General features: G+C 37.4%; 1 protein-coding gene across 5 annotated transcripts in view; it reads left to right on the forward strand.

The window, feature by feature from the left end:
* Positions 1 to 26,407, forward strand: part of CORIN (corin, serine peptidase) — a 159,417-nt gene that overhangs the window by 70,831 nt on the left and 62,179 nt on the right. For 4 of the 5 annotated variants that reach the window (XM_068942966.1, XM_068942969.1, XM_068942967.1 and 1 more), the window contains exons 5-6: positions 4,954 to 5,135; positions 20,159 to 20,272. The exons of the other annotated variant lie outside the window; for it this stretch is intronic. In XM_068942966.1, coding sequence (XP_068799067.1) covers positions 4,954 to 5,135; positions 20,159 to 20,272 — 296 coding nt within the window. The remainder of the gene's footprint in view (positions 1 to 4,953; positions 5,136 to 20,158; positions 20,273 to 26,407) is intronic. 5 annotated transcript variants of the gene reach the window in all.

Raw genomic sequence — 26,407 nt, forward strand, 5'->3', positions numbered from 1 at the left:
CAGTCAAACTGCTCACGTGGCTACCTCTGCCCAGATGCGATTATGCTCATTTGCTTTTTAGAAGTAGTAGATTAGTCAAAAAGAAAAGCTAAAAAAAATCCCAAACCCTAAACGAAAGTGTCTGGAGACAGTCACTTGCACTGTCAAAACCCCTGCATTTGGGGAGTGTTTCAGGCCCCAGTCAGGAGACAAACAGTGATGGCTGCTGCAGTGCTCTTGCTATGCCTTTTTTTCTCTTCGTATCAAGATGGGTTCTGTAAAAAACGGAGGAATGTTTTAGAACATCTTTATCCGCAGAGACGTTCCAGGCCAGACAGCAAACCTTTAATTTGCCAAGAGTGTGCAGAACTAGTAAGTGGCAGCTCTTCCTGTTATCAGGACAGACTGTTTGTTCTTGGTTTTGCACACAGCCAGATAGTGCTTTACGGTGCTAAAACTTTCTGCCTTTCAACACATCAGAGTCTGGTGGTGAAAAGTACTGTTTTAGGATGCAAGTGCTTATTTCCAGGCAACAAGGAAGCTGCCAAGTAGGGAGCTGCAAGAGACAAGTTTAGAGATAAAGGTCCTTGTCTTATATCTGAGATAACTTCAATCCTGCAGCATTTAAAGGTCATTTAATATTGTGTAAAAGACCTTAGCATTACTTGAGATTATATCTGTAAAGATTTCTATTCTGAAGCTGCAGTTACAACTGGAGTGTGTCAATAAGGACACTGGCAGCACATCCCTCTTGTTAGTTAATAAACAGAGAAAACCATACTAACTTCAGAAAACATAACTCATCTCAATAGGTCAAAGTGAAAAATTGAAATTTGTGCTATTTTATTTAAAAATAGAATGCTTAGACTCATGCCAGTGAATATTTTGCCTTCCATCAATTTCTCCTTGTTGCTTCTAGTAGTCAGGCAGCTCTAACAGCTTTTTATTCCCTGGTTGCAGGTTTCACTGCTGTAATATCAGACAGTTCCTAGCGGTATTGTGTTTTTCTCTGTTACGGTAAAATGAAACACTGAAGTAAGTAAGGGAGCTGTTGTGTACTCTGCACTTTCTGTTCAGGCCACTTATTCATGCCTGAACATGGAGTTCTCAGCTTGATTTTTTGGATGGGAAAGTAGAACCAGGAGTCAGATGCATAGAGAAAGGTATGATTTAAGTGGTATGCTAAGAAGAAGATCTTTTCTTTGACATTCTGAGGGGGTATGAATGGAGCAAGATTGCATTTGCTAAAGCCCAAGAAAAAGGTGTTCCAGTAGTTTAATTGTAAACTGCAAAAAGTTGTATTGCTGCACAGGAGGAAACATATGTCGGAGACACATAGTACCTAAATGTAGCCTGGATGTGAAGACATAGAATCAAGTGCAGGTTGAAGGTGTTCTCCAAGGTGCAGACCTGAGTGACAGATCAACTTATTTCTTGAAAAAGGCCCTTTGTTCCTTCTCAAACGCTGAAGCAAGTGTTTGTTGTTACGATAATGAATATGGTAAGGGTTCAAAGAGTCTTACTTTTTAACATTTTTTGCAATAAATTAACTGTTTCAAATATGAAAACTTTAATTAATGGCTAAACTTATTATAATCTACTTAAAATAAGCAAAAATGATATTTAAAAGTGTGTGTATGTATAAATATATATATGATTCAGTATTCTGACTGAATCATTGGCTAGGCACTTTGACTTCTTTTGGGTAATTCCTTCTGTAATAGTTCTTGAAGTTGTTTCCAGATTCCAGTAACATCAAGAAATAAGGCATTTGCAGTTTGTCCAACATTATGAAAAACATTTCAGAATATTCCGCATAGCTTCCACATTTCATGTTAGTTTGTGATATTTCTTTCAGTTTTGTTCTCATTTGCTAGACAAATTTCCATCAACAGAAGAACTTAAATAGTAAATTGTTTCATTTTATTGAATATGTTCATCAATAACATGATACAACTTGTCTCTTCAGTGAAGCAGAAGTATATTTATTATGTACTCAGGGCTTTATCCGCTTGTGTCTTCAAAACCTCCAACCCTTCTGGACAACCTGTTCCACTGCCTGACTGATCTCATGGCGGAAAAGTTTTTCCTTATATCCTGTCTGAACACCTCTTCTTAGAGCGTATGCCAGTTATCTGTCATCCTGCTACCATGTACCACTGTGAAGAGCCTGACTCTGCCTTCTTGAGAACCTCCCAGTAGGTACTGGGGTGCTGCTATTAGATCTCTCTTTTCCAGGCTGAACAAGTCCTGTTCCCTCAGCCTGTCCTTCAGGCGATGACCAGCTTGGCGGCCCTCTGCTGAACTTGCTTCAGTTTATCAATGTCTTTCCTGTATTGGAGCAGCCAAAACCAGACACAGTATCCAGATGCATTCTAACAATTCTTTCCCTCAATACGCTGGCTGTGTGACTGTAAATACAGGCCAGGATACTGTTTGACATCTTTGCCCCAGGGTACGCTGCTGGCTCATGTCCAGCTTGCTGTCTACCAAAACCCCCAGGTCTTTTTCAGCAGAGCTGCTTCCCAGCCAGTCAGTACCTGGCCTGTATTGTTACAAGGCAGCAGATGACTCTGAAATTATAGACAGTGAAGACAATGGACATTCATAACTGTGTTTCTAAATTGGATAAGAAAATTAATAAGACAAGACACGCCTTCCCAGTCTTGGTGAATTTAAAAAAAATGATTGTGTAGAATAAAATGTCATATTATAAAGCCAGAAGTATCATTAAGAATATAATGAATACATATTAAGTTAACATGCTAATCATATTTTAAACAGCACATTATTTTAGAAAATCATCATTCTTTTCCCTGAGCATAGAAATGAATGACAAAACTTTGATTTCAAGGTAAGTAAAAAATTACAATTTATATCGTATTTTGCAATAAAACAGAGCCAATGATACGTAATAATGCTTTCAGGCAAAAACTATTTTACTTGCAAGTCAGAGCCAGAGTTACATTTTTCGTTATGTTCTTAGGAATATGTGCCTTGATCTTAATTAGGCCCAAGAAAACTTGAACTGTTTTAAACATGAGTGAAATCTATTCTGGTTTGAATATGTGTGTGACTTCTGTTTTTTTGTCATAATTCATAAATATGGTTTAATTTATAAATTATGAATACACATTAGCTTCCCAATCTTTTGCTGGTAATTTTAAAAAAATATTTTAAGAAATGCAAAGAGCACTAAAGTAAATGCCATGAAGGAATCCACATGTAGGCAAAATGTAGTGGTAGGTCATTACACTTGTATATGAGAGAGCAATTTTGCCATTTTTAGGTCTTTCTATTACCGCATTCAGAAGGTTAGCAGTCTCCTGACAAAGACCACTCAGATGTCTTGTTTTTCCTGCTGCATATCTAAACCTCTTTTCTTTCTAACTTCTTCACGAGTATAACAGACTTTGTAGCTCTAGAGGCTGTGTAAGGCTATCATGCTGGCAAGTTGGAGTTTAGATATTTATTCAGTGTTAACAGATTGGTATTATTAGATGGCACCATCAAGCTCCATCAGTGCTACTGCTCTCCAGCAGTGATCTTTTTGACTTAGCGCTCACATGGATGAGAAAAGTGTTGCATAGGCAGGCAATGGGTCTCACTTGGGCTCTGGTATTTGTTTGTGTCTGGGCACTCTCAGGTACAATTGCACCTACTTACTGAGAGGTTTTACTCCATTATGCTCCAGTGATAGTTTATGTTAGTCCACTCTGCCAAGTAACAGAGAGAAGTGTTCCCACAGATGGTGCTGATCCTTGCCAGGAAAGGTGTTCTTTACGACTAAGACTAGTGTTGACTGTGCAAGAGCTTTTCCTCTGTTCCACCAGAACAGTTTTCAGACAGAAGGTTAGTGTAAGCTGGCAGTAAAGCAGAGCACTGTGCATGTAGACTTTCAGTTATTCCTTCCTGGGTACATTATGCTGCAGTAGTCTACCCTGAGTTACAGCTCCCACATGTTACGTAACCTGGCGAAGGGCTCTCTGAAATTCCTTGTTATCTTTTGTTTAGTAGATCTTGACTAACTAGGCTAACATTATGCCACCTGTAATCTTGTGACTTTACTGTTCTTTTGTCCTTTTCCAGATCTATAGTAAACATATTCATAGATTTTCTTGCCTTTCTGCTTGACTTTTTTGAGTCTAACTGTGTAGAACTGGAGACAGTTCATAGTTACCTATTTTAATTCCTCCTCCTGTGTAGAGGAAGAGTAATGAAAAAATAGCTATGGAGGTATATATCTCAGAGTAAGAAATGGACAAGTATGCTTCCTTTAAACTTGTGATGCTTTAAAAATTACCATTTTATCTTGCTCCTTTTTCAATGCAATATAAGTCATGTTCTGGTATTTATTGTCTTTGGTCTTTTTCCTGGCACTGAGGATATTTTAAATGCTCAGGGGAAATCAGTGTAACAGCTCATAAATGCGGGTGATGTGGTTCTATGGTTTACTACAGCTTAGCTTTGGTGGTTGTTGGTTCCCTCCATGAGCAGATTCAACTTGCTGAAGTTGTCAGAAAACTTACCCAATCAAAAACATGCAAAGTTTTCTTCAGGTTAGTGATTTTTTCATCACCTCATGGAAACATCTGGCAAAAGTCAGAGGGAGTAGGACTGCACGATTGTGGGGAGGAGGGAGAGGATAAGGGAGCAAACCTTCTCCTGTCTTATGTCACTACACCATTACATTGGTTCAGTTGCTGATGAAATCTCAGTGTCAACTTGCATAGAGTTGAAATTACAGACTGCTCTGACCCTGATTTGGGCTTAAATTTGGCCTGAAAGCCAGACCTGATATCACCTTCAATGAATAATGAAGAGTTGGCTCTAGATCACCTTTTCTGGTGCAGCTTTGTACAACATAAAATTATTCAAATATGTTTAATTTTCTTTTATTATTTTTTCTCTTTTTCAAAGTTTTCACAACCTATTAGAATAATAATCGTTGTTATCTTTGTCTCTTTTCTCCAGTCGAGGTCTCCTGCCCTGCAGGACATTTTGTGAGGCAGCAAAAGAAGGGTGTGAACCAGTCCTGGGGATGGTAAATGCTTCTTGGCCAGAATTCCTCAAGTGCTCTCAATTTCAAAACAAAACTGAAAATGACACCACCACAAGGGTATGCTTCTCACCACACCAAGAAAAAGGAAAGCAATGTATGTTTCCATTCTTAAGTGTTAGACTATGTTCATGAGTTACTATTTAATAATGCATTTATTTTGTTCTGTAGGATAAAATCTGGGAGGAAATTTATAAGTTCTAGTTTTGTTATTAAGTGACTTCAGATTACCTTGATAAAGATAAAGCCTGGTTGTCATGTTTTGCGGTGCTTTAATTGTGTAGTTTGAATTCTTCTAAGACTTGAATTGATTTGAGGCAATCAGAAAAATCTCATTTGTTTCAGAGAAAGAAGCTAGAGATAGGAATATGCCCTTTAAAATAAAGTTCTGCTGATTTTTTCTTTGCTAAGCTCTAACCAAGATTACTAAGATTACTAGTCTGGAGCAGGAACTTGATACACGGGCCAAATTTCAAATGCATCTCTTTTGTCTTTGCTGTAAAAATGAACTCAAAGCTGATCAAGTTGTAAACTATTCAAAAATCTTGGTTTGCATACACCCAGTAGTGGCTCCTTAGAGTTTTGTAACGGAAGGTCTCCAGAAGCATCTCATATATAAAGTATTTCCATCTCCTCAGAGTCACTGTTGTGTTCTGTGGATCCAAATCTAGGTGAGATCAGACCTGAAAGCAGCAAGCCTGACTCTCTTTTTTCTTCCATTGCTGGAGTTCTCTTGCTGCCATTTGTGTTCCTCTGCTGCTGGCCCAGAGAGAGGATGATGCTTTACTGCTGATATGCATCATCATGTGAGCCTGAGGGTCAGAGGGCTTGTATAGGCAATCTATAGATTCTAACTGTGTTAATGACTTTCGGGTGACAGTAGACAAGAAGATACGCCGATATGCTGAAAATTATTTTTCATTTTTTGTTTAAAAAAATTATACATACGAATTTACCTTAAAATATAAATGAGGTTGTAAAGTTTATCTTCACGTGTTAGGTAATACCACAATTAAGAATTTTTGTACAGCCTTGGTTATTCTCCTTGCATTTTCTGAATATGCATAATGGTACAGCCTTTAATGATGTGATCAAGTCCTTTTTTCAGTGGGATTCCCTCTGTGTGTTAGGGCATGCGTTGAGGGGTCATGAAGTGAAGGAAGCTTGTAATGACTGTGGCAGGGAAATACACAATGAAGAACTGTGTCTTGTTGAAGACAGTTGAATGCCTTTCAGGAAAATTGAACGCTATCCATAAGTCTCCCGCAGAGTTCTGAAGAGCATTTGGGCAAGTTGCTGTAATGAAAGCCACTGGGAGCTATGTTTTCACTACATGAAACAAATATATGCTAAATATGCTGAAAAATTAGGTCTCATGCTCCTCTCCAAATGGGAATCCTAATTAAGTAGATATAAAAATGCATAATTTTTCCTCGCCTCAGTTTTCCATGTGTAAAATGGGAATAAACCCATCCTTTTTCCTCACAAGGATGTTGTAAGGACAAATGCATTGATGTCTTTGATATCATAGTGATGAACACCATAGAAATTAGGAATATAGTTATGGCAGGCACAAATAACAAATGAGGTAAGAGTTTATATAGTCAATATATAAATACGGTAAGGGTTTGTATACTGAGCAGTGAGGGTAAAAGAAGGAGTGATTAGCATATCATTAATTGAGCATGTTCATACTTCGCACAGAAAGAGCTATAGCTCTGAAGAAAGAACAGGATATTAGATACCTAGGGTTCAATTCATGCATGGTACACATACTGAACAGAAGGTAAGATATAAACATACCTATTAACTTTTGGCAAATCATAGTTGGCTGAAGCATTCAAAAGCCCCACTGAATCTTGATGACTGATTTGGTAGATCAAGCCAGAGAGATTGCTGGCTTCTGAAACCTGCAAGTTCCAGAATCTCTTCTGGTAGATTTAATATTACATAATTCTAGAGAAGAGTCTGTTAGAATAGTGCCTGATTGATTATTCTTCCATAATATTTATGGCAGGATTTGTATCTGTCTGATGGTAAATTGCATGAGTAGCAGAAAAGTACACGGTGGAAGCTTACTGTTTCTCACCAGAGGAAAATGTCTTGAGCTGATTGTGAAATTAATTGCCCCTACCTGAAAGACTGCAGAGACCTATGCCACTTATTGGCAGTTCTGACATTTTATTGTTTAAAACAAACGACATCTTAAAATAATTTGTTTACATGAGCTATTATTCATGATACTGGATATGAACAGTTTACATGTGGAAGAAATCATATAGGGAATAGTTTGGGGTTGTTTTTTGTTTAAAATAATGTTTTTAATGCTATTCCTTTTTAACTGAAAAAGGTAAGAGTCAAGGTTCCCCAGGTTGTTTCTCCTGCAGAAAAATGTTAATTTTGAAGTTAGATATTTGTGTTTGCAATTTGTATATTTAAAAGAATTTATTTCTCTGAACACAGCAGCATCAAACAGCCGCCGCTGGTTCACTGTTCCAATCCCTTTTTACCTAGTCCTCATCCTAAAGCACTCTTCAGGCTTTTTTCAGAGCTAAATTTCTCGATATTCCAAGAGTGTGTCCTTGGCAATGTTGTATGCTCTTCATATCTCAACTTTGTGTTTTCTCTTGGGGACTAATACCTCCAGGCTGTGTGCAATGAAGCCCTCCCTGCCCACACATATGCCTTGCATATACTTTGTTTTGTGTGAGGATGCATTTCGCCTGTTGGGGTTTAGCTGTTCCTTGTATTTATTAATAATAAGGTCTGGCTCTTATACCTGCTTGTTTCAACGAAGTATAATGCAGTCCAAAACAAAATTTTCCCTCAGCACTTTTCATCAAATTGTGACTAAGCACTGTATACCCTCCACATTTTCTTAACTGAAAATTGCCGTTCCTCCAAAAAAGCCTTGAACTTCACATGACTTTCCAAGCTCTGTTGAAGAATGTATGCTTGACTGATTTTCTAGTTAGAATCCAGAGCATTTATCTCAAGGACAATTATCAGCTTTCCTGATATATGTTTATTAGTTAGAATTGGGATTATCTAATGGATATATGTTTGTTTATGTGTCACTGCTGATATTTATCTCTTTGCCTAGAATTTTCTTCCACTGGCAGTCTAAATCACTAAAGCACTTTACTGCTACGGAGAAACTAATCTGGCAGACATGCCTGAGGTGGCCATAGACGTTCTGATAAAGCTGAGCTGCGTGCAACTATACTAAAACCGTCCCAGCTAAGAAATGAGTTACACAGGAAAAGGTGCAATTTTTTAGGCAGGGCTGCATCAGTCAGGTTGATGTCCTTTCACATGAGTTACCCAGCTATGCTAGAAGGAGTAAAGGTCGTGTATAGAAAAGCCCAGGTACCTCACACATAGCCAAATTTGCCAAAAGGAGGAAGGGAGACAGAGTGAATGAGTCTTTCCTCTCAGTCCTTCTCTACCATCATCTGGGAGGGAAAAGTACTCAGTTTATCCCCTTTAATATGGCATCCTTACCAACATTTATACCTGCATTACTGAAACACAAATAATACAACACCTGGATGTTGAAAAGCAATAATTTCAAGATTCTCTATAACTTGCTTCAGAACAAGCAGACATTAGAACTTTTAAAGATAAAATATCACTAATTTAAGAGACCATATTTTAAGGTAATGATGGTATTTAGTTATGAGCATGGTAAAGGACGGGATGATTTTGAAATATGTTAGGAACTCCTGACACTGCTGTTCAGTAAGGACTGGCAGGAAAAAAGCCACTGACAATGAAATAACATAGCAGTTTCATGTATTACTTAAGCTCATAAAAATTACTTATATTCTGGCAAGTCACCTTCTGAATCTTTATTCTTTCATCTCTCAGTGTTTTACCGTGGACAACCAATAGTTGAGAAAATCAGCTACTATGAACATAAAAGCTTTAGGAATCCTGGTTTCCTGCTCAAGCGCCATTATTGGTTCATTTATTCATTCCACATTAATTCAGTAATACGTTCCTGTGGAAAAAAAATCTCAGAAGTATTCCTGGGGGCTGCTATGCATCTCCTCCCCTCACAGAAATATTTCAGCTTTGTTTTTCTTTCTTTCAACTGTCCCTGTGTTTCTCTGTTATTTTAGTTGCTTTGACCAGCCAATCGCTGATGCTGTTAAACAGTGGAGAAAAAACAAGAGCTTGAATGAGAAGTAAAGCAACACATTGAGCTGACTTTCATTAATACAGAGTTCTCAGGAAGGCACTGGAATTATTTTTTAATAAATCTGGACTGTAAAACGCTTTCAAAAATAGCAGTGAATATTGATGCTTCTGCACTTTATACAATGAAACCTATGTAAGAGATAGTCCAGAACTGGCAGGCAGTGTTCACTTCTGCATTATACTGAAGAGGCATTATGAATGTCCAGTTCTGCTTTTCTTTTAAAAACAATGCATACGAGACCCAGGTAACAGGATGTGGGCAAAATATTATAATCAGATCAGAAACAGACATAATATTTTCTTTGCAAAATGTATTTATTTTTATACATTTCAAATTGCACTTCATGAGATTTGTAATATATTAAGACTATTAAAATTATATGAAAGACATAGTAAATTAAAATTTAAGTATAGATTATAAATTCCATTGCATTGTTATGCTGATTATTATTTACGCTGTCAGTGCTGAAAGGTGCTCTCTGCTGATATGCAAAATGTATATAACAAAAATCAGATAAGACCTTTTTTCCAGTGAAGACTATTTTTTTGAATAGCTATAGGCTATGCCAAATTATACGAATATTTTTCATGGCATTTTTTTCAAAGACAAACTAGCCAGTTTTCTCTTTGGAGGTTTTATCTCTCCATAGATAGTTTTTGCAATGTTTTGTGAACTGACTGTTAAATATATGAAAGCACTTTCTCTTCATGTACCTTCTATTGCAAGTCCTCGTGTGACCACGGTTTCATTCCTATTACACTAAATGCTGTGGTTTTTAGTTTTGACTCAAATTTAGTGGAGGCATTAATTTACTTTTTATTCCTTTTGTTAATTTCCTGAAAAAATAGTCCTCTTTTTGTTTGTTTGGGTTTTTTGAATGACATAGGAAAAGGACTTTACATGCTCCAATAGTTTCTGGCTATTCTAGTCGTTCCTATATACTACAAATGCATATGTGCTCCTATTAGTAGTTAAACTTTACATCTGTAAAAAGGAATGAATTCTGCACCAAAACGGTGAAACCTATGAAATTATAAATAACACAGAACTTTTTTATTCTGCAATACAGAAAAATTTGGTGAACTTTTTACCCACTGCTTATTGGAGCAGTTTGTCAATTGCATACAATCTTTGAATTAAATTTTCTGGTTAGAAAAGTTACAATGGTTGCTGAGCAGGAGAACCGGTACTGATATCCTGGATAATCTTCTTTCTTGGCAAAAACATAGAAATTAATTGTTGTGCATTTTGATTTATGCCGTGCAATGTTTGGGGGCATGAAAAGGCTAAATGCATTAATAACTGGAGTGAACCCTTTAATCTGTTTGAAGATGACACCGCAGGAGCTCTTAGCCCATCTTAATCTTTATAAGACGTGTTTAACTGGAGCACTGCATTAACAAGTCTAATAAAGGTCACTATTTTTATGCATGCCACCTTAAGGTACTGCAAAAACAAATAGCTAATAAATGTATTAATGCCACAACTATAAACTTCAGCAGTAGAATTTGTTTCTCTGCTATGGTAACAACATTGCCTTTACCCAGGTTTAGCGTCGAGTTTTGCAATAACTCAGCTGAATAGTTCAAATTTTCTTCTAGCATCTCTCATCATATATTACTTTGTCCTGTGTAAGCTGCCATAGTGCAAATAACACAGAAAAGACTCAAGAGAATGAATGCAATGCATACAAGAAAACTACTATTTTTCCTAACTAAACATATGTTGAACTAATGCAGAGCATTTATTTGTTCCTAGCATCAAACACCAATAAAAATTGTTGTGATACTTCTTTCCGTGCTGCCAGGTTTATCTTCCAGGACCTTCCACACTGGTATGAATTTAGAGAATGAACAGCTTTGAACAGAAACTCAGAAGCAGTATCTGTTTATAGAGAGATTCTCTGTAGACATTGAAAGGCTAGTTACATACATCCAATACAGAATTTAATTAAGAAAAATCTTTTAAAATCAGGAAAATATTAGCTTTCTTTTGTGGCCTTGCATTCATTTAATGCGGTGAAAAGAGGACAAAGGCCATCTACGAATATGAAAAACTGACACCGATCAGCTGCAAAAACAGTGGTAGTAAAACAATTCTTTGAAGGAGACAAAATGTTTTTCAGGATTGTGGTGTATCTTGTGAGGAAACATTCACAGTCAAAGAAACTGTTTGCCTCAAGCACCCAACTCTTTACTTCCATTGACGCAGTAGATATTATATTTTATATCTTATTATGTCCTTTGATTTCGTTTTTACTCCCTCTCTGCCTCCCTCACCATTTATCTCTGCCTACCTTCCTACTCTTTGCCTGTTTGTTTCCAACTTGGAGTCTCCCGTGTGGCCTTTTTAGGTCAGTTCACTGGAGTGGAAGAGGGAGGTCCTTTGTGTTCTTCTCCCACAGGGTTTTGCATCCTAAGGAAACAGAGAGATGGAAAGTTTCTTGCTGGGAAGGAGTTGCCAGCTTCTGTAGTTCTGTGATCATGATTCTCGCACCAGATCTTTCTAGAGTTGACAGCTACAAGATGCATCTGCTATATCTCAGGGTACACAGGGAGCAGGTGATGAAAATCTGTAGGCAAGAGAATACAGGGATTCCTCTGGGTCCCACTGTGCTATTGTGAATGTAAGAAAGACTGTGTTAAGTCAGACTAAAAGTCCATCTAGCTTGCAGTGCTGTCTTCAAAAAATGCCAAAATCAGATGCCTACAGAAGAATAGGAGAATACTCCCCCAGTTTCCAATCAGTTTGTGATTCAAGTACTTTTCTGCGCTTTGTGACCCACCATAGATTTTTCTTCTATTTTGTTCATTTGTTTCATGAATCTATGTACATTTTAGCATCTGTAGTATCATGCTGCAACATTTCGTAGCTTATCTGTGCATTGTATGAAGAATACCACCTTTGCCTTATTTTAAAGGTGATTTTGCTTGATAACTCCTAGTTCTTGCATAGAACAATGAATATTATTATTATTCTTCATTCTGGAAGAAAAATGATCAGTGCTTTTCACGATCCTTTTCACAGATATGCAGTGCTTTATCAATTGCTATAGCTTGAAATGCAACCAGAAGTCAATCTTGAGGGCTGTAAAGTAGTATGTTTTTTTCATTGTGTGCTATCTGTAGCTTTCCAGAGATCTGAAGGCATAATCCTCTATAGATAGCATTCCAGTAATCCAGCTGGGAATTACAGGACATAAATGATCTTGTCACTTCAGAGATATTTTTGATAGTACACCAGGTGCAGGCAAAATAAAACACTTTTTGCCACAGGAGGTGTTTGCTCAGGGATTTTGGAAGTTTAAAGACTCCAGACTTTAAATCTTACTCTCAAAGGCCTGAAACAAGCACTAGCAATTTGTTTTTCTATCAGCCAGAACTGCTTCCCTTTTATTTTGCCTTCTGTTCATCTAACATTCTGTCCTCCTTAGGAGTTCAGATGCATGGATTTTTGCTCACTGATGTTAAAAAAATGTGTGACTTATTGGCGCAGGTACAAATAGCTAACTTTTCCCAACACATCCCGTTCTAGTAACACCTTCACAACTTTTTATGACTTTGGCAAATTTGAGTGGAGTTATTGATAAGTTTTTACTTTGGACTTCTATTTCAGGCTTTCTTTCTTCTTATTCTTACACTTTGTTTCAATTAGCTCCAGCATTTCTGAGTATGCAGCTCTTTGCCTGTGTTCAGTAGAGTCATATAAATGATTGCATTTCTAAATCCTCTATGTTTTAGGTCAAATATTGAAATTCAGTGAAAGTGTTTGTTTTTGCATACAAGACAAGGCTTTTATCATTTCTGTTAAAATCTGGTCTGTGGCGATAAGATCAAATTGTTAGCCTGAAAAACTCTTCTCGCACAAGCTTGGTAGAAAGCAGAAGATACATTCGTTGGAGGTATTCACAGTGCATGTGCTCTCCTTGCATTAATCACTGCACTGATTGGACCAACATATCCAGTCATGGTCTGTCAGAAGGCTGTCAAAGGTGGGATGAATTATTCTTATAATTCTTTCTGATTGCTGCTAGGTGCTACAACTGAGAGAAAGAAAACAGTAATTTCAATATTCCTATTGTTTGCATATAGCATCCAAGACAAATAGGAAAGTGCTCACTTTAGGTAACAGGAGAAATGGAAAAGTGGGTTGGGACTGGAATCAGAATGGATGGGAGCAGAGCAGGGTAGGGACGTATCAGGAGGGAATGGAGTTAGAATGATCTGTAAGTGCTTGAGCGCTCTTTTGTCCACAGTCCAAAAATGAGTGTGGAACTCCTCTTTATTTCTCTTCTGTCTAGGAAAAACGATCAGATAAATATTTTTCCTATTATCTGCCTTTGTACTATATTGGCCTATTCACATAGGAGGTGAAAGTCTGTTCCTGTTGCTCTTAGTACAAATGAAGACTTACGCTGATTGCACGGATCAGTAAACATCAAGAGGGTTCCTCTGACAGTTCTTTTTAATCTATTTATGTGATTTCTTTTGTTAATAAGCAAGTTAGAACAATGTAAGGTTTCAAAGGCAGTTAAAGATTTCCTTCCAACCTTAAACAACCTTTCTTGACTGCCAAATTCCAGTGTTCTGTTATGTTCTATTTTATTTGTACCCAGGATCATTATTTCCGGGATAAACACTGGTCTACAGAGAATTAGACCCTATAAGGAAGGCTACTGTTTCTAGGGCCCTTTGTATTGCTTACTGATTGCAGAAATTGGAAAGTGTGCAGTGTATAAGGCAGGAAACTAGAAGAAGAAAAGATTGGCTCATAATTAAAAAATAATAACGCTATCACATAGAATGAGATCCTTTCCCTAGTACTGTTGCAGATACCCTATGTAATGTTGACCAAGGCACTGGAATGAAAATTTTCACAACTCTTCTTTGCACATTGCTGATTAACTGCACTCTTAGTTTGTATACCTGGGGTTTGATTTGCAACTGGAACATGTTTTTCAGGTACAACTAAAGGAAATAGGAGCTGTACATTGGACATCCAAAATGGCGTCAGAATCTTTCAGAAAAAAATCATACTGATGTGTCTCAGCTTGGGCAGTGAAAATTATTATTCATTATTTCATATAAGTTTGACTTAAAATTTCTCTGTGCCTCAGTTTTTTCCTCTGTGAAATTCAAATGTGAATGCTATCTAATCTTATGTTGCTGTTAAGACTATCATATATTGCACTTTGTAGCACTCTTCCAAAAAGAGGTGAGGCTATAACTCCACAGGCAGAAGTTAGCAAACATATCCAATAATGCAGCAGATAGTGAGGAGAACCCACTGGGAAGCACACTCTAAGGGTGTGCAAAAGGATGGTTCTGATGGTTTTGCCCTACCTTGTCTCTGATAAAAGATCAGGTTTAAATGGCATGAACTACTCCAAAATCTTTGTTTTAACATCTCGTATGTGTTTGGGTTGCCTTGCTGCAGAATGAGAAGCCCTCTTGAAAAGAAATTGCATAGGTATCTTTCCCTGCAGTATCCATGACCCCATTACACAATTGGAAAATAATGTTTTTACTGGAAAATCAAGATCATGTGCTCCCAAGTAGAGTGCACCTGGGAATGTTACAGAAAAGATGTTGATATTATTCATGTAACTTTTTATTACAAGCACATGTTTTGTACAAGAGTGTCAGTTGACTAAGTCTAAAATTACCCTATTTCTTGGGGATAATAAAATAATATTCCAGGCTTAGAAAAGCATGTAAATACATTGAAAAAAATAATTCCCTGCTGTCAAAAGTTAAGAGTAAAAATGGAGGCGCTGAGAGAGTGTGTTCTGTGTATGTGTCTATTGCTATAATGTAATAGGAAGAACAGTTATGCCAAGACCAAAAACAAAATTGGAAATCTAGGTAATTAATTGCACTTGCAGTCAGTGTAAGCTGGAGCTATTTGTCACTTTTGAAAAACACGCTCTGCATGCTTAGGCATGTCTGGTACTCAGTGGTACATCACAGCATCCACTGTGCACGTAGCAGTTTAAAAAAATGTGGAGAATGAATATCACATTGCTATACAGAAAGGCTGACTGTGACCAGAAACGATATTTTTTTTGTAGGCACCCTGAAGGCTCCTTCTTTAGTCTCAAGGGCAGATTACAGGTGTAATAGTTTTTTTAAGACCGCTTGTTTGTCTTTTAAAATGTGTTGTTCATTGCTGGCAGTGTAAATGGCTTCGTTCTATCTCAAAAATTTTATTGCTTCCATTGAGACTGATCTTTCAGCTTTTCCTCTTGACCGTCTTACATTCAGTAATGTTCCTCTGAGAGCTATCCTAATATTTTCCTAAATGGGAATGTATTGCACTCCGTCTAGGAAACCTTGAATATCAATTCATCAGTGTGAAAAATAAGTTCTTAAGAGTTCCTGCAGCGTTAACTTTATAATAGTTTGTAGTGTACCAAGGCTAATGACTTTTCTCCTCAAAGAGCCCAAGAAAACGGAGAAGTTTCTTCTTTTTTTGTAGGTAAGGAGCTGAGACACAGTTTAACTGAATTGTCCAAGGTGATGCAAAAAGTTTGTGGCAGAACTGGGAAGAGAGCCTTTATCTCTGGAAACCATAAAACATTGTTTCCTTATGAACATCTTGCCTGATCTCGGTCTTCTTATATGGTTTTGTTTCATAGTGGTTTATAAATCAGCTGATCTTTAAAAAATAAGATCATAGATGGATTTTTTTTGGACGAGCTGGCTTTTCTCACTAATGAAAAAACCAAGTCAAACTAGTAGTGCTAAAAATAGATATGTCATGAAATTCAATTTTACTAGAGAAAGTAATGAGATTTTAAAGAAAAATTTCTGTCTACTGTTGAATGACGAAGCAATGGAGGACGTTTTATAAATCAGAAAATATAAAAGAAAGGATTTTAGGAAAAAGCATTTACTATTATTTTAACACTCAAAATTATAAAAGATTCTTTAACCATTTTCTCATACTCTAGAAATCTGTTTGTATAAAAGCTTTATATATGGACATAAATATTATAGAAAGAATGTGAATTTTTTATGAGTCACCTTGTTTTGTACATGTAGTACTAGAGGTTTCTGGAGTAGTATAGTGGTGTTCTTTAATCAAAATCAGTGAGTTTTAAAAAATTGCATTAGAGGTCTTTTCCCCCTCCACGAGAACCTTTTTGTCTCTGCTTTGTGTTCTTCTTTATCCACTTTAGAAAAAGGTAAGAAAGAATAGAACGCCTGGAAAAAGCAAAATTAAATCTCATTTTTCTTAAATTTTTCCTCGAAACTGAAAACCTGCAGAAAATTTTGAGTAGGACTTAAGTTCTATAATTATTGCTTTATAATTTCACAAAAATTTCATTTTGTTTTTATTGCCTCTTGTCAAATCTTTATTACATGGAGAGACTATATACTTGCATTAAACTCTTTGTTCAGTATGTAATAGATCTGGTAGATTTTGATTTTTTTTTTTGTTAGAATGTTTCTTGACTGTTTTCTTTCTTGTTAACTCCTTTTAGTTTTGCAAGCGCGGAGACCTTTTTTGTTGTCATTCAGTCCGTACTACCTGAACTTGAGACTAACAGCTAGAAGAGTGAAAGTAATAGGAAAATGAAACTGATCTCATAAACAGAGCAAATAGGCATTAAGGAATAGCTCAGGCCTGTAAAAACGTTGTATTGTTTAGCAGAGAAACATATCATGAAATAATGGAATAATAGAAATAGGAATCATGGAAACAAGGACTGAGTACTCATTTAATACTTGCCAAAGAACAGCAGTAAACCACCTGATGAGGAGCTGTTTTTACGAGTGATAATGGAGCAGCTGAGAAAAGTTACCTGAAGCATTCTGTGGGCTTCAGAAAATGTGAGATTGTACAGAGAACACTTGGCTTTATTTGTTTTTTTCTTAGCTTTTTTAGTCTAGAGCCAAGACAGCAGGGCATAAAAGTCCATTTAAAAAGAAAACTGAATGTTTCAGTTGAGGCATTGGATTTTGGCTTACCGATGAAACTGCTGAGAGAAAGAGATCTAGGACTAAAGAAAGAGAATGAAAACGTTCATGAAAGGGATCAAAGCATGCAACGTCCACCAGGAAAGAATGAGCACAGAGGTATTTTCAATGTAAAGGAATCCAGAAGGTTAGACAGACAAGTTGACAGCATGCTGAACAGCGCCTGATGCTTGTCTAAAAAGCAACCTGGAAAAAGCAAAACGCAGAAAAGAAGATGCTCATACAAAAAAAAAAAAGTTTACCACCAAATCGGTGATATCTGCAAGACAGCAAAAACAAACACTCGCCAAGTGGTAACTAAGAATAAGTTTGAAAAGGTGAAATGGAAGTCTGTGTTGCAACTTTTGCAGATCCAAAGACTTGCTATATATTTTGCCAGCTGTTTACATGATAGACAGAGTGACCACGTGAACCTTCTGAATGGGGCTAAAAGTAAGGCTGATGCCAAACTACTGTCTTTGTAGAGTGTTGATTTAAACACACATGCTGAGATGTAATGAGTTACTAGCTTTACTTCTGTGAAACAGTTTAAGCGGTTTACATAGGATGCAAGATAACTATGTGGTCTGTGCATAATCCATTAGACATCATCATGAACAGGACACCTCTTAGTTCATCCAGGTGACTAAGGATGTATTATTGCGACTTAAGTCCTAAATATGAGGTTAAGAACTTATATGGGAAAGTAGCAGAGCTGACCTAGGGATGACTCTAAAGCCATACTCTACAGTCTACCAGTGTACTTCAGTAATTTCGCATTTCTGTCTTTAGTATTCTGTATACTTCATGAAACATACCCAGATTTCAGCAGCATCACTTTGCTTTCCATTTTGCTTGACTTTTATATTTGTATTCTTCTGAAGACATATAAAATGTAATCACTTGTGTGCTTTAATTTACTTCACAACAGACTTCTGTTAGGAAAGATTACAAAGAACTTTCCCTCTTTCGGTAAGTGAAATGTTGGTTCCAGGAAGAGGAGTTTAAGTGGGACGTTAGTGGTGCATGAGATTTAGGACTGATCTTTCACTTAAGCTCAGTTTTCATTTGCCCAAGAACGTGCTTAATAAACATGCTATTGTGCATAAGACTTTCTTTTAAGGATAATGATTTTATATGGCAGTTATATAAGGAGTTCTTCTGAGTACAGCTGTAATGCACGTTATTGGTGGCTAAACATACGTGTTCACTGTGAAAATTAAATAAAATGTTAACATAAACATCTTCATAGTCATTGATTTATTAATTGTTGACTTAATTTGAAATTTATGTAGTGTATTTCCTTTGTACTATCATTTACTGCAGCACTGAACTGAGGCCACAGCAACTCCTATTACTAAAGGTTGTGTCACTGGATATTTGGTTATGTTTCCTTAGTTTGATTTTAAAGGGTATTCTCTATGAATGCACTTCTTGTTAGACACTTTATGAGGAGCACAAAATTACCATGAAAATCCTCAATATACATCTTATAGGCTTTTGAGATATGAGATTATAAATATACTTTCCAGGCTTTGCTAAAGTATCAAGTTCAAAAAGTGAAGGAAGAAGAAATACGAACTGCACTTTAGGCAAATTTAGACAATTTGAAATGGAAAATATAGAGCTTTGTTGTGGTAAGGTGTGAGATGGCTTTAGCGGAGGAAGAGATTCTGCAACTGCTGCTGCTGAAACTGCTGATTTGTCATATCTGTGATTTGCATTATGGTGAAGATTGAAGGCTACAATCAGAGATCTTTATTGTTCTTGGCAAAGTTAGGTGCAAAGCTGAATTACAAGTAATTTCTATGGACAGAATTTTGACCTTTCATGAGATTTCATTGTTTGAACTTACTGTTGTCACACATAGTTATATTTAATAATTTTTACTCTGGAAAATTCACAGATGTTTTTCTTCACTTCCAAAAGCTATTTCTCACTTCAAGTATGTATGGTTAAAATCAAGGAGGTTTTTATGGCTGATCTTCTACTGAAGGTGAAACTTGCTATTTGTTTAGCCTTGCTGTTTATAATTATTGTTAGTTGTAGCTTTTGGAAAAAAAAAGAAAAACAGATCTTGTACTGAGTATTTGGTTTTTATTTGACATCTTTGCTTTGCAAACCCGTATAATTTTTGCTTGCTTGACATCTTTGTTTTGGGTCACCATATAATAGTATCTTTAGAAGGTTTTTTTCAGCCAAAGGTTTTTAAAGCAAAGGCTTGGAATTTTGGCCTCTACTTCATGGGCTAAGATGTAAACAGTTAATAGTGATCTGTATCTCCCTATTTTTAAGCGTCTTGAAGGACTTGAGCTATAGAAGGTTTTGAGTCCTCTCCCTCTGAACATCATGGCCCTGCAAGGCATCTCCAGTGGGATATCCAAAGCCCTAGGGCTTTTTTTTTTTTGTGTGTCTCTCTAGGTATCTCAGTTCCCAATACATAGAATAGCAATAATGAAGCAATCAGAAAATTATTTTTCTAATGTTCAGGGAGTTATAAAAATGTTTGGGGAATATTTTCATTGTAGAAAATGCCTGTGTTAAGACTCTATTCAATCTCAACCTTGTGGTCTTGTGCCTGAACACGTAGGTTGGGAAGATTCATTTATTGTAATTTCAATTGGATATTTAATCCCAAGTATCTATTCAATGGAAAGAAGAAGCATATTTAATCCCATTCTAAGGTCATTGTTTTAAGAGTTACCCTGCAGAGGTGCTTCCTCTTTCCTCTAGTGGTATATGGAACCTCACTGACTAACTCAATCTAAATTCTTAATTTTTAAATAACCAAAGCTAGGTAAAAATGCCACCCTGAATGTGCCTGAATTTGATTACTTCGGGGTTTGTTTTTTAAATGCATCAATTAAGACTCATTGTTCAAAGTATCTTTCATTTCCTTTTATTTATTTTCACCCTGAACAGCTTAACATATGTATTTTTTCTCTTCTTTGCCAGCACTGTGTGGAGGAGAGGAGAGTTTCTTGTGTGCTAGTGGGATCTGCATCCCAGGGAAACTGCAATGTAATGGCTACAATGACTGTGATGACTGGAGTGATGAGGTCCATTGCAGTAAGTTTCTTAAGCCCTGTGGTGCTCTACTGAAGTAAATACTGAATCCAGTCAGGGAAGCCTAAAAACTAGAGAAGAATATTGGAACAGCTTAAGAGCTTTGCATGGTATTTGCATATATGAGCATTTGAACTCTTTCTGAGTTGCCAGTGAATATGTTTAGCTTTGCTCCGTCTGACCACAGAATATGTCTTAGATTTTGAAAGTCTATGCTTGGAAGCAAATTTCATTAGTAATTGACCTGCTAAGATTTCTACAAGGAACAATGTGGAGGTTTGAAGTATTTTGGGGCAATTTTTTAATGGATCAATAATATCCAAAAAATAACACTCCTGGTAGGTAACAACTGAAAAGTGTTCAGTGCATCTTTCTTCTAGTCCTTGGCAATGATTCTACAGTAGATGCAAAACCATCTGCTTAGCAAGTTTTGGCCTCAACCTGCATGAGATCTGTTTAGATAAATATCAGTATAGGATGCTGTAGAAAAGAAAAATGGATATGAATGCTTAATGTCTTGATTTCTTATTTCATTCTCCCCTATAGTGCGTATCTGTAGAGCTCCAATGTGGTTTTTCGTGCTGACAAGAACATCCTAGAACTACAACTACCTTTAGGAAAACTGAACAAATGTACAGTGGGAAAACAATGAAAAGGGAAAAAATTGAAAGATAAAAAAAATGGGGAACATGGAGTAAATAGCGACTCCTGTATAACATGATGCCACATTATAGTGCTGTGCATTCAGACTTTGGAAAATATCAGTCCTTGAGTTGAATTCCAATTTATGCAGTTGAGACCCCATTCAGAAGATTTCTTTCTCATTAATGATCTAAAAGCCTGTATCTCCTGGGCATTCCAAGACTCATGACGCCATGAGAAAGCTTTGAGAAAGCTGCTGATAGATTTTATCCAGGATACTCTAAGGAATAAATGTCTGGCTGCAATCTTCTCCTTGTCTCAATATGAATGAGTTTACAGCATGCTTTTTCCTTAATAGTCTACAATTTATTTAATGGAGATTTATGTAATTTCCATTATGTAACAAGTATTGCATATTTTTATCTTTGAGTTTTTCCTGTCAGGCTTAGCTTCAGTTTTTAATATAGTCTAAAAGTTTCAGAATGCCTGAGACTTTGGTGTTCAAGTTCTCTTAGAAATGGGCAAAGAGGAACTCAGTAATATAAGGAAAAAAATTACATGTCTCAAAACAGCAAGCATTATAAATTTAATGAGTTAAGGTTACCTTTAAAAGAAAACCTGTATATTAGAAGACACATGGTTTATAAGCAAAGGATATCTTTTATTAGATCAGCTGGTAAGAGTTGAGGGAGGAGGAAGACAAATTTTTGTCAGATAAGCCCTTTAATTATAGAACAGAAACAGCAAACCTAAAGGAGGACTTGTCTGCCTGAAAGCTTATCTGATAAAAGATGCTGTCTCTGCTGAAATCCTTGCCCCTCTCATATTCTTTGGTCACCACAGTTACAGAAACATTTTTACCAAAACCTATTAAGGTATGGAAATGCACCATTAAGATACCTAGAACAACCTTACTGTTAATTTGTAGTAGCTATTTTTATTACCAAGTAATAACACTAAAATTATGAAGTATGCATGGCAATGTCTTATTCCTGGTTTAAGTTAAACACACTTTTAAAGGTGCATTATTATGTTTTCATTATCTTCCATCTTCAGAGTGCTACAAAGAGATATTTGGGCATCTTGACAATACATGTCCCCTTTTCTGACAAATACCACCACAATGAGTTAGCACAGCTTTTTTCTTAATCTCATTGGAATGACAGGATTTATTCTTCTATTGAGGAAAAAAGCAAAAATACTCAACTTTTATTTAGAAAAAATGAATGGCAAAAGTGACTTTTAACCCTAAAAATATATTTTCTTCAAAGCCAGCCAATATATAGAAATTTTAAGTGTGTAAGTAGTATGAAGAGCCTGCTATTTTCCTATAGGGTTCATTAATGATAACTGAAGTTTTTAATTTTATAATGAGCTTGTAATTAAATTTAGTACATGATTAATTTATAAAATCTTAGAATAATTCTTATTTGTTCAATGTATATGCTATGAATGTTTAAGTCTTGTCTTAGGTTCATTCCTATAACAAAGTATTTCAGTTCATGCTTTACATGCACAACACTTGAGCAGTAATTTTTACTGTGACTAGGTTTTCCATAATAATGAAAATAGTCGATATTCACCATGTAGTCATTAAGTATTTAGCAATTTGGCTGTGATACCTGAGAAAGAAAATCAAATTTTGATTTTATATGCCTTGTTCTATTTTTTATAAACTAAATTCTAACTGGTAATGCTTATAAATACATAGCTTTCCAGTTTAATGGGACCCAGAACAACACATGGAAAACTTGTTCCCTTTTTAAGTCCAAGCTTTATTTGGTTCTAGGAAATGTTTATCTAGAATGATATCTATTTTAAAATTTTTGTTTTAAACCTTGGGGGGAATGGAGAAAATGAAATAATACCAACACATTTAGTGTAGATAAATGCCTATTTTGGCTGCGTCAGTAATCTAAGCAAGAAGTTTGGGGAACACAGATGGAGAAAAATATTTGGACTCTTTCTTCTAGCAAGCAAACTCCGCAGATTTGTTTAAAAGCAAAAATTACCTAGAAACACTACTGCAGTCACCCTCACAATAGAGCAGTTTTTCCTCATGTTCAGACGGAGCTTCCTGTGTTTCAGTTTGTGCCTGTTGCCTCTCGTCCTATTGCTGGGCACCACGGAGAAGAGTCTGGCCCCACCCTCTCGACACCCTCCCTTCAGATACTTGGACACACTGATCAGATCCCCCCACAGTCTTCTCTTTTCTAGGCTGAACAGGTCCAGCTCTCTCAGCCTTTCCTCCTAGGAGAGATGCTCCAGTCCTGCCCACAACTGGACACAGTACTCCAGGCGAGGCCTCCCCAGGGCTGACGAGAGGGGCAGGATCACCTCCCTCCACCTGCTGGCAACACTCTGCCTAATGCACCCCAGGAGACCGTTGGCCTTCTTGGCCACAAGGGCACGTTGCTGGCTCACGGTCAACTTGTTGTCCACCGGGATTCTCAGGTCCTTCTCTGCAGAGCCGCTTTCCGGCAGGTCAGCCCCCAGCCTGTATTGGGGCATGGGGCTGTTCCTCCCCAGGTGCAGGACCCTGCACTTGCCTTTGTTGAACTTCAGGAGGTTCCTCTCTGCCCGTTTCTCCAGCCTGTCCAGGTCCCTCAGAATGGCAGCACAGCCCTCTGGGGTATCTGCCACTCCTCCCAGTTTTGTATCATCAGCAGACTTGCTGAGGAGGCATTGTGTCCCTTCATCCAGGTCATTCATGAGTAAGTTGAATGACACTGTTCCCAGTACTGGCCCCTGGGGGACACTGCTAGCTACAGGCCTCCAGCGAGACTTTGTGCCACTGACCGCAGCCCTCTGCAGTCTGCCATTCAGCCAGTTCTCAGTCCACCTCCTTGTCCACTCATCTAACCCATGCTTCCTGAGCTTGCCTATGCGGATGTGATGGGAGACAGTGTCAAAAGCCTTGCTGAAGTCCAGGGAGACAACATCCACTGCTCTCCCCTCATCTGCCCAGCCAGTCATTCCACCACAGAAGGCTATCAGACTGGTTACACGTGATTTCCCCTTTGTGAATCCATGCTGACTACTGATCACTGCCTTACCCTTCACATGCCTTAGAGACGGCCTCCAGGAGGAGCTGTTCCATCACCTTTCCCGGGATGGAGGGGAGGCTGACAGGCCTGTAGTTTCCTGGCTCTTCCTTCTTGCCCTTTTTGAAGGCTGGGGGATGTCTGCTTTCTTCCAGTCCTCAGGCACCTCTCCTGTTCTCCACGTCCTTTCAAAAAGGATTGAGTGGCCCAGTAATGACATCCACCAGCTCCCTCAGCACTTGTGTTTGCATCCCATCAGGGCCCATGGACTTGTGGGTGTCAGGTTTGCCTAAATGATCTCTAAGCTGATCCTCCTTGACTAAGGGAAAGTCTTCCTTTCTCCAGGCTTTCTCCCCGGTCTCCGGGATTCCTGAGGGCTGGTCTGAGCAGAGAAGGCTGAAGCAAAGAAGGCATTCAGTATATCTGCCTTCTCTGTGTCCTCTGTCATCAGGGCCCCCACCCCATTCGGTAGCGGCCCCACATTTTCCCTAGTCTTCCTTTTGCTACTGATGTATTTGAAGAAGCCCTTCTTGTTGTCCTTGACATCTCTTGCCAGATTTAATTCCAAATGGGCATTGGCCTTGCTCGTTGCATCCCTGCATATTCTAACAATGTTTCTATATTCCTTTCAAGTGGTCTATCTGTCCCTGCTTCCACCTCCTGTATGCTTCCTGGTTATGTTTGAGTTTTACCAGGAGCTCCTTATTCATCCATGCAGGTCTCCTGCCCACTTTGCTGGACTTCTTGCTCATAGGGATGCACAGTTCTTAAGCTTGGAGGAAGTGATTCTTGAATATTAACCAGTTCTCTTGGACCCCTCTTCCTTCTAGGGCCCAATCTCATGGGATTCTTCCAAGAAGGTCCCTGAAGGGGCCAACGTTAGCTCTTCTCAAGTCCTTGAAAGCTGGGTCCTTTATTCCAGTCTTGATTTCCATCAGCTCATGAACTTCCTTTTTCTCAGTAAATTCTGCACAGTGCTCTTGTGCCCTTAAGAGGTTTCTTTGTCTATCACAGTGGAGTCCTGACCATGTGTCTGTTCCCTGTGCTTTCCAGCATCGTTTCAGTCTCTGATGTGCTTCAGGCTCATTCCTTGTTGAGATCTTGCTCTGCCTCCTCTTCTCCTTAAGAGCTGTAACATAAGATTGGAAGAGAATGCAAGCAAGTAGATTTCTTAGGGATGACAACAATTAATGTTGACAATTTTTTTGTTTTTTGGGAAATGGATTTTTCTCGATTGTAAACTATATTGGGGTTACAGTAGTTCATTTAGCTTGATTTGATATATGTTAATAAAATTAACTCCTTCATGTGTCTAGGCAGTAGCACGTAGAGCTTCAGAAAGGTAAAAGATGGCATATTTTTTCATCTAAATAAATAGTTAAAGCACTTCATAGAATTTGGAGATAGGAGTCTTTGAAGTGTAACTTATTGCATCTTTTAAGATGATTGATTTAGATTCAAAATACTGAAGCTTGCTAGTGTAATTGAATGCACTAAAAAGATGTATAATTTTATAAAGACAAGATTTTGGAAAAATTTTTGTGTAGGTATGCTTTACAATTCAAATTAAAATATTCTTGCTTGCTTGCTTGCAATTGGATTTAAAGATTTTTTTTTTATTTGTGACCTAAACCCGATTACTTTGTCATTTCCTGATATGGGAATGCGGAAAGAGAAACTGCTGGTAAATAATTCCAGTAAGATTTTGGACTTTATGTATTATTAACTGGTATAAATGATTTAACTTCAGGCTTTGTTTGCAAATCAAGTCATTCAAATTAGTCATTGTTTCTGTAGGAAATTAGTGTGACAAAATTTAATGGGAGACTTCATAGAGTTATAAGACAGTATTCGTACTAAACAGAACTGCTTTCACTCACTCTCACAGATTTCATTCTCTCAACCTCACGTACTTATGAGCACCAATATGTTTGTGCACAAGTGGTCTGACCAGGATCACTTGTGTGTAACAGGGAGGATGAAGAACACTGGGTTTTGTGTCCTTGTAATGTCTTGGGTTCTTTCGTTGACAGTGATGATTTACTTTTTTGACAAGCATTTTACACTCTTTGGAAGTGTGCATTTTTTGAAAAATATTCCTGGGACTCATGGGTTTTGTTTTTTTATTTGTCTTGTGTATCTGCAGTGACATTCTTGATCTTCCTCTTAGCTTAAGTCAGGTTGTTCTTCATCTTCTTGTTGCCGAATCATTTACATAAAGTCACACATAGTGTGCTCTATGGGAATTTACACATAGCATTCCTTTAACTCTTGTTCTGCTGTTTCTTTTGAAGTTTTTACACGCTCATTGCGTTTCAAATTTCATTCATACTAATCTTGATATTTCTGTTACCAATCTCTACGTTTTCTCCCATACTTTTGTTAAAGAAAAGTTGGCTATAGTAATAGTAGAACAACTTGCTTGTCTGATGCTTTGGAGTCAAATGCAGTA

This window comes from Struthio camelus, chromosome 4 (genome assembly GCF_040807025.1).
Source record: "Struthio camelus isolate bStrCam1 chromosome 4, bStrCam1.hap1, whole genome shotgun sequence".
Classification (NCBI taxonomy): domain Eukaryota; kingdom Metazoa; phylum Chordata; class Aves; order Struthioniformes; family Struthionidae; genus Struthio; species Struthio camelus.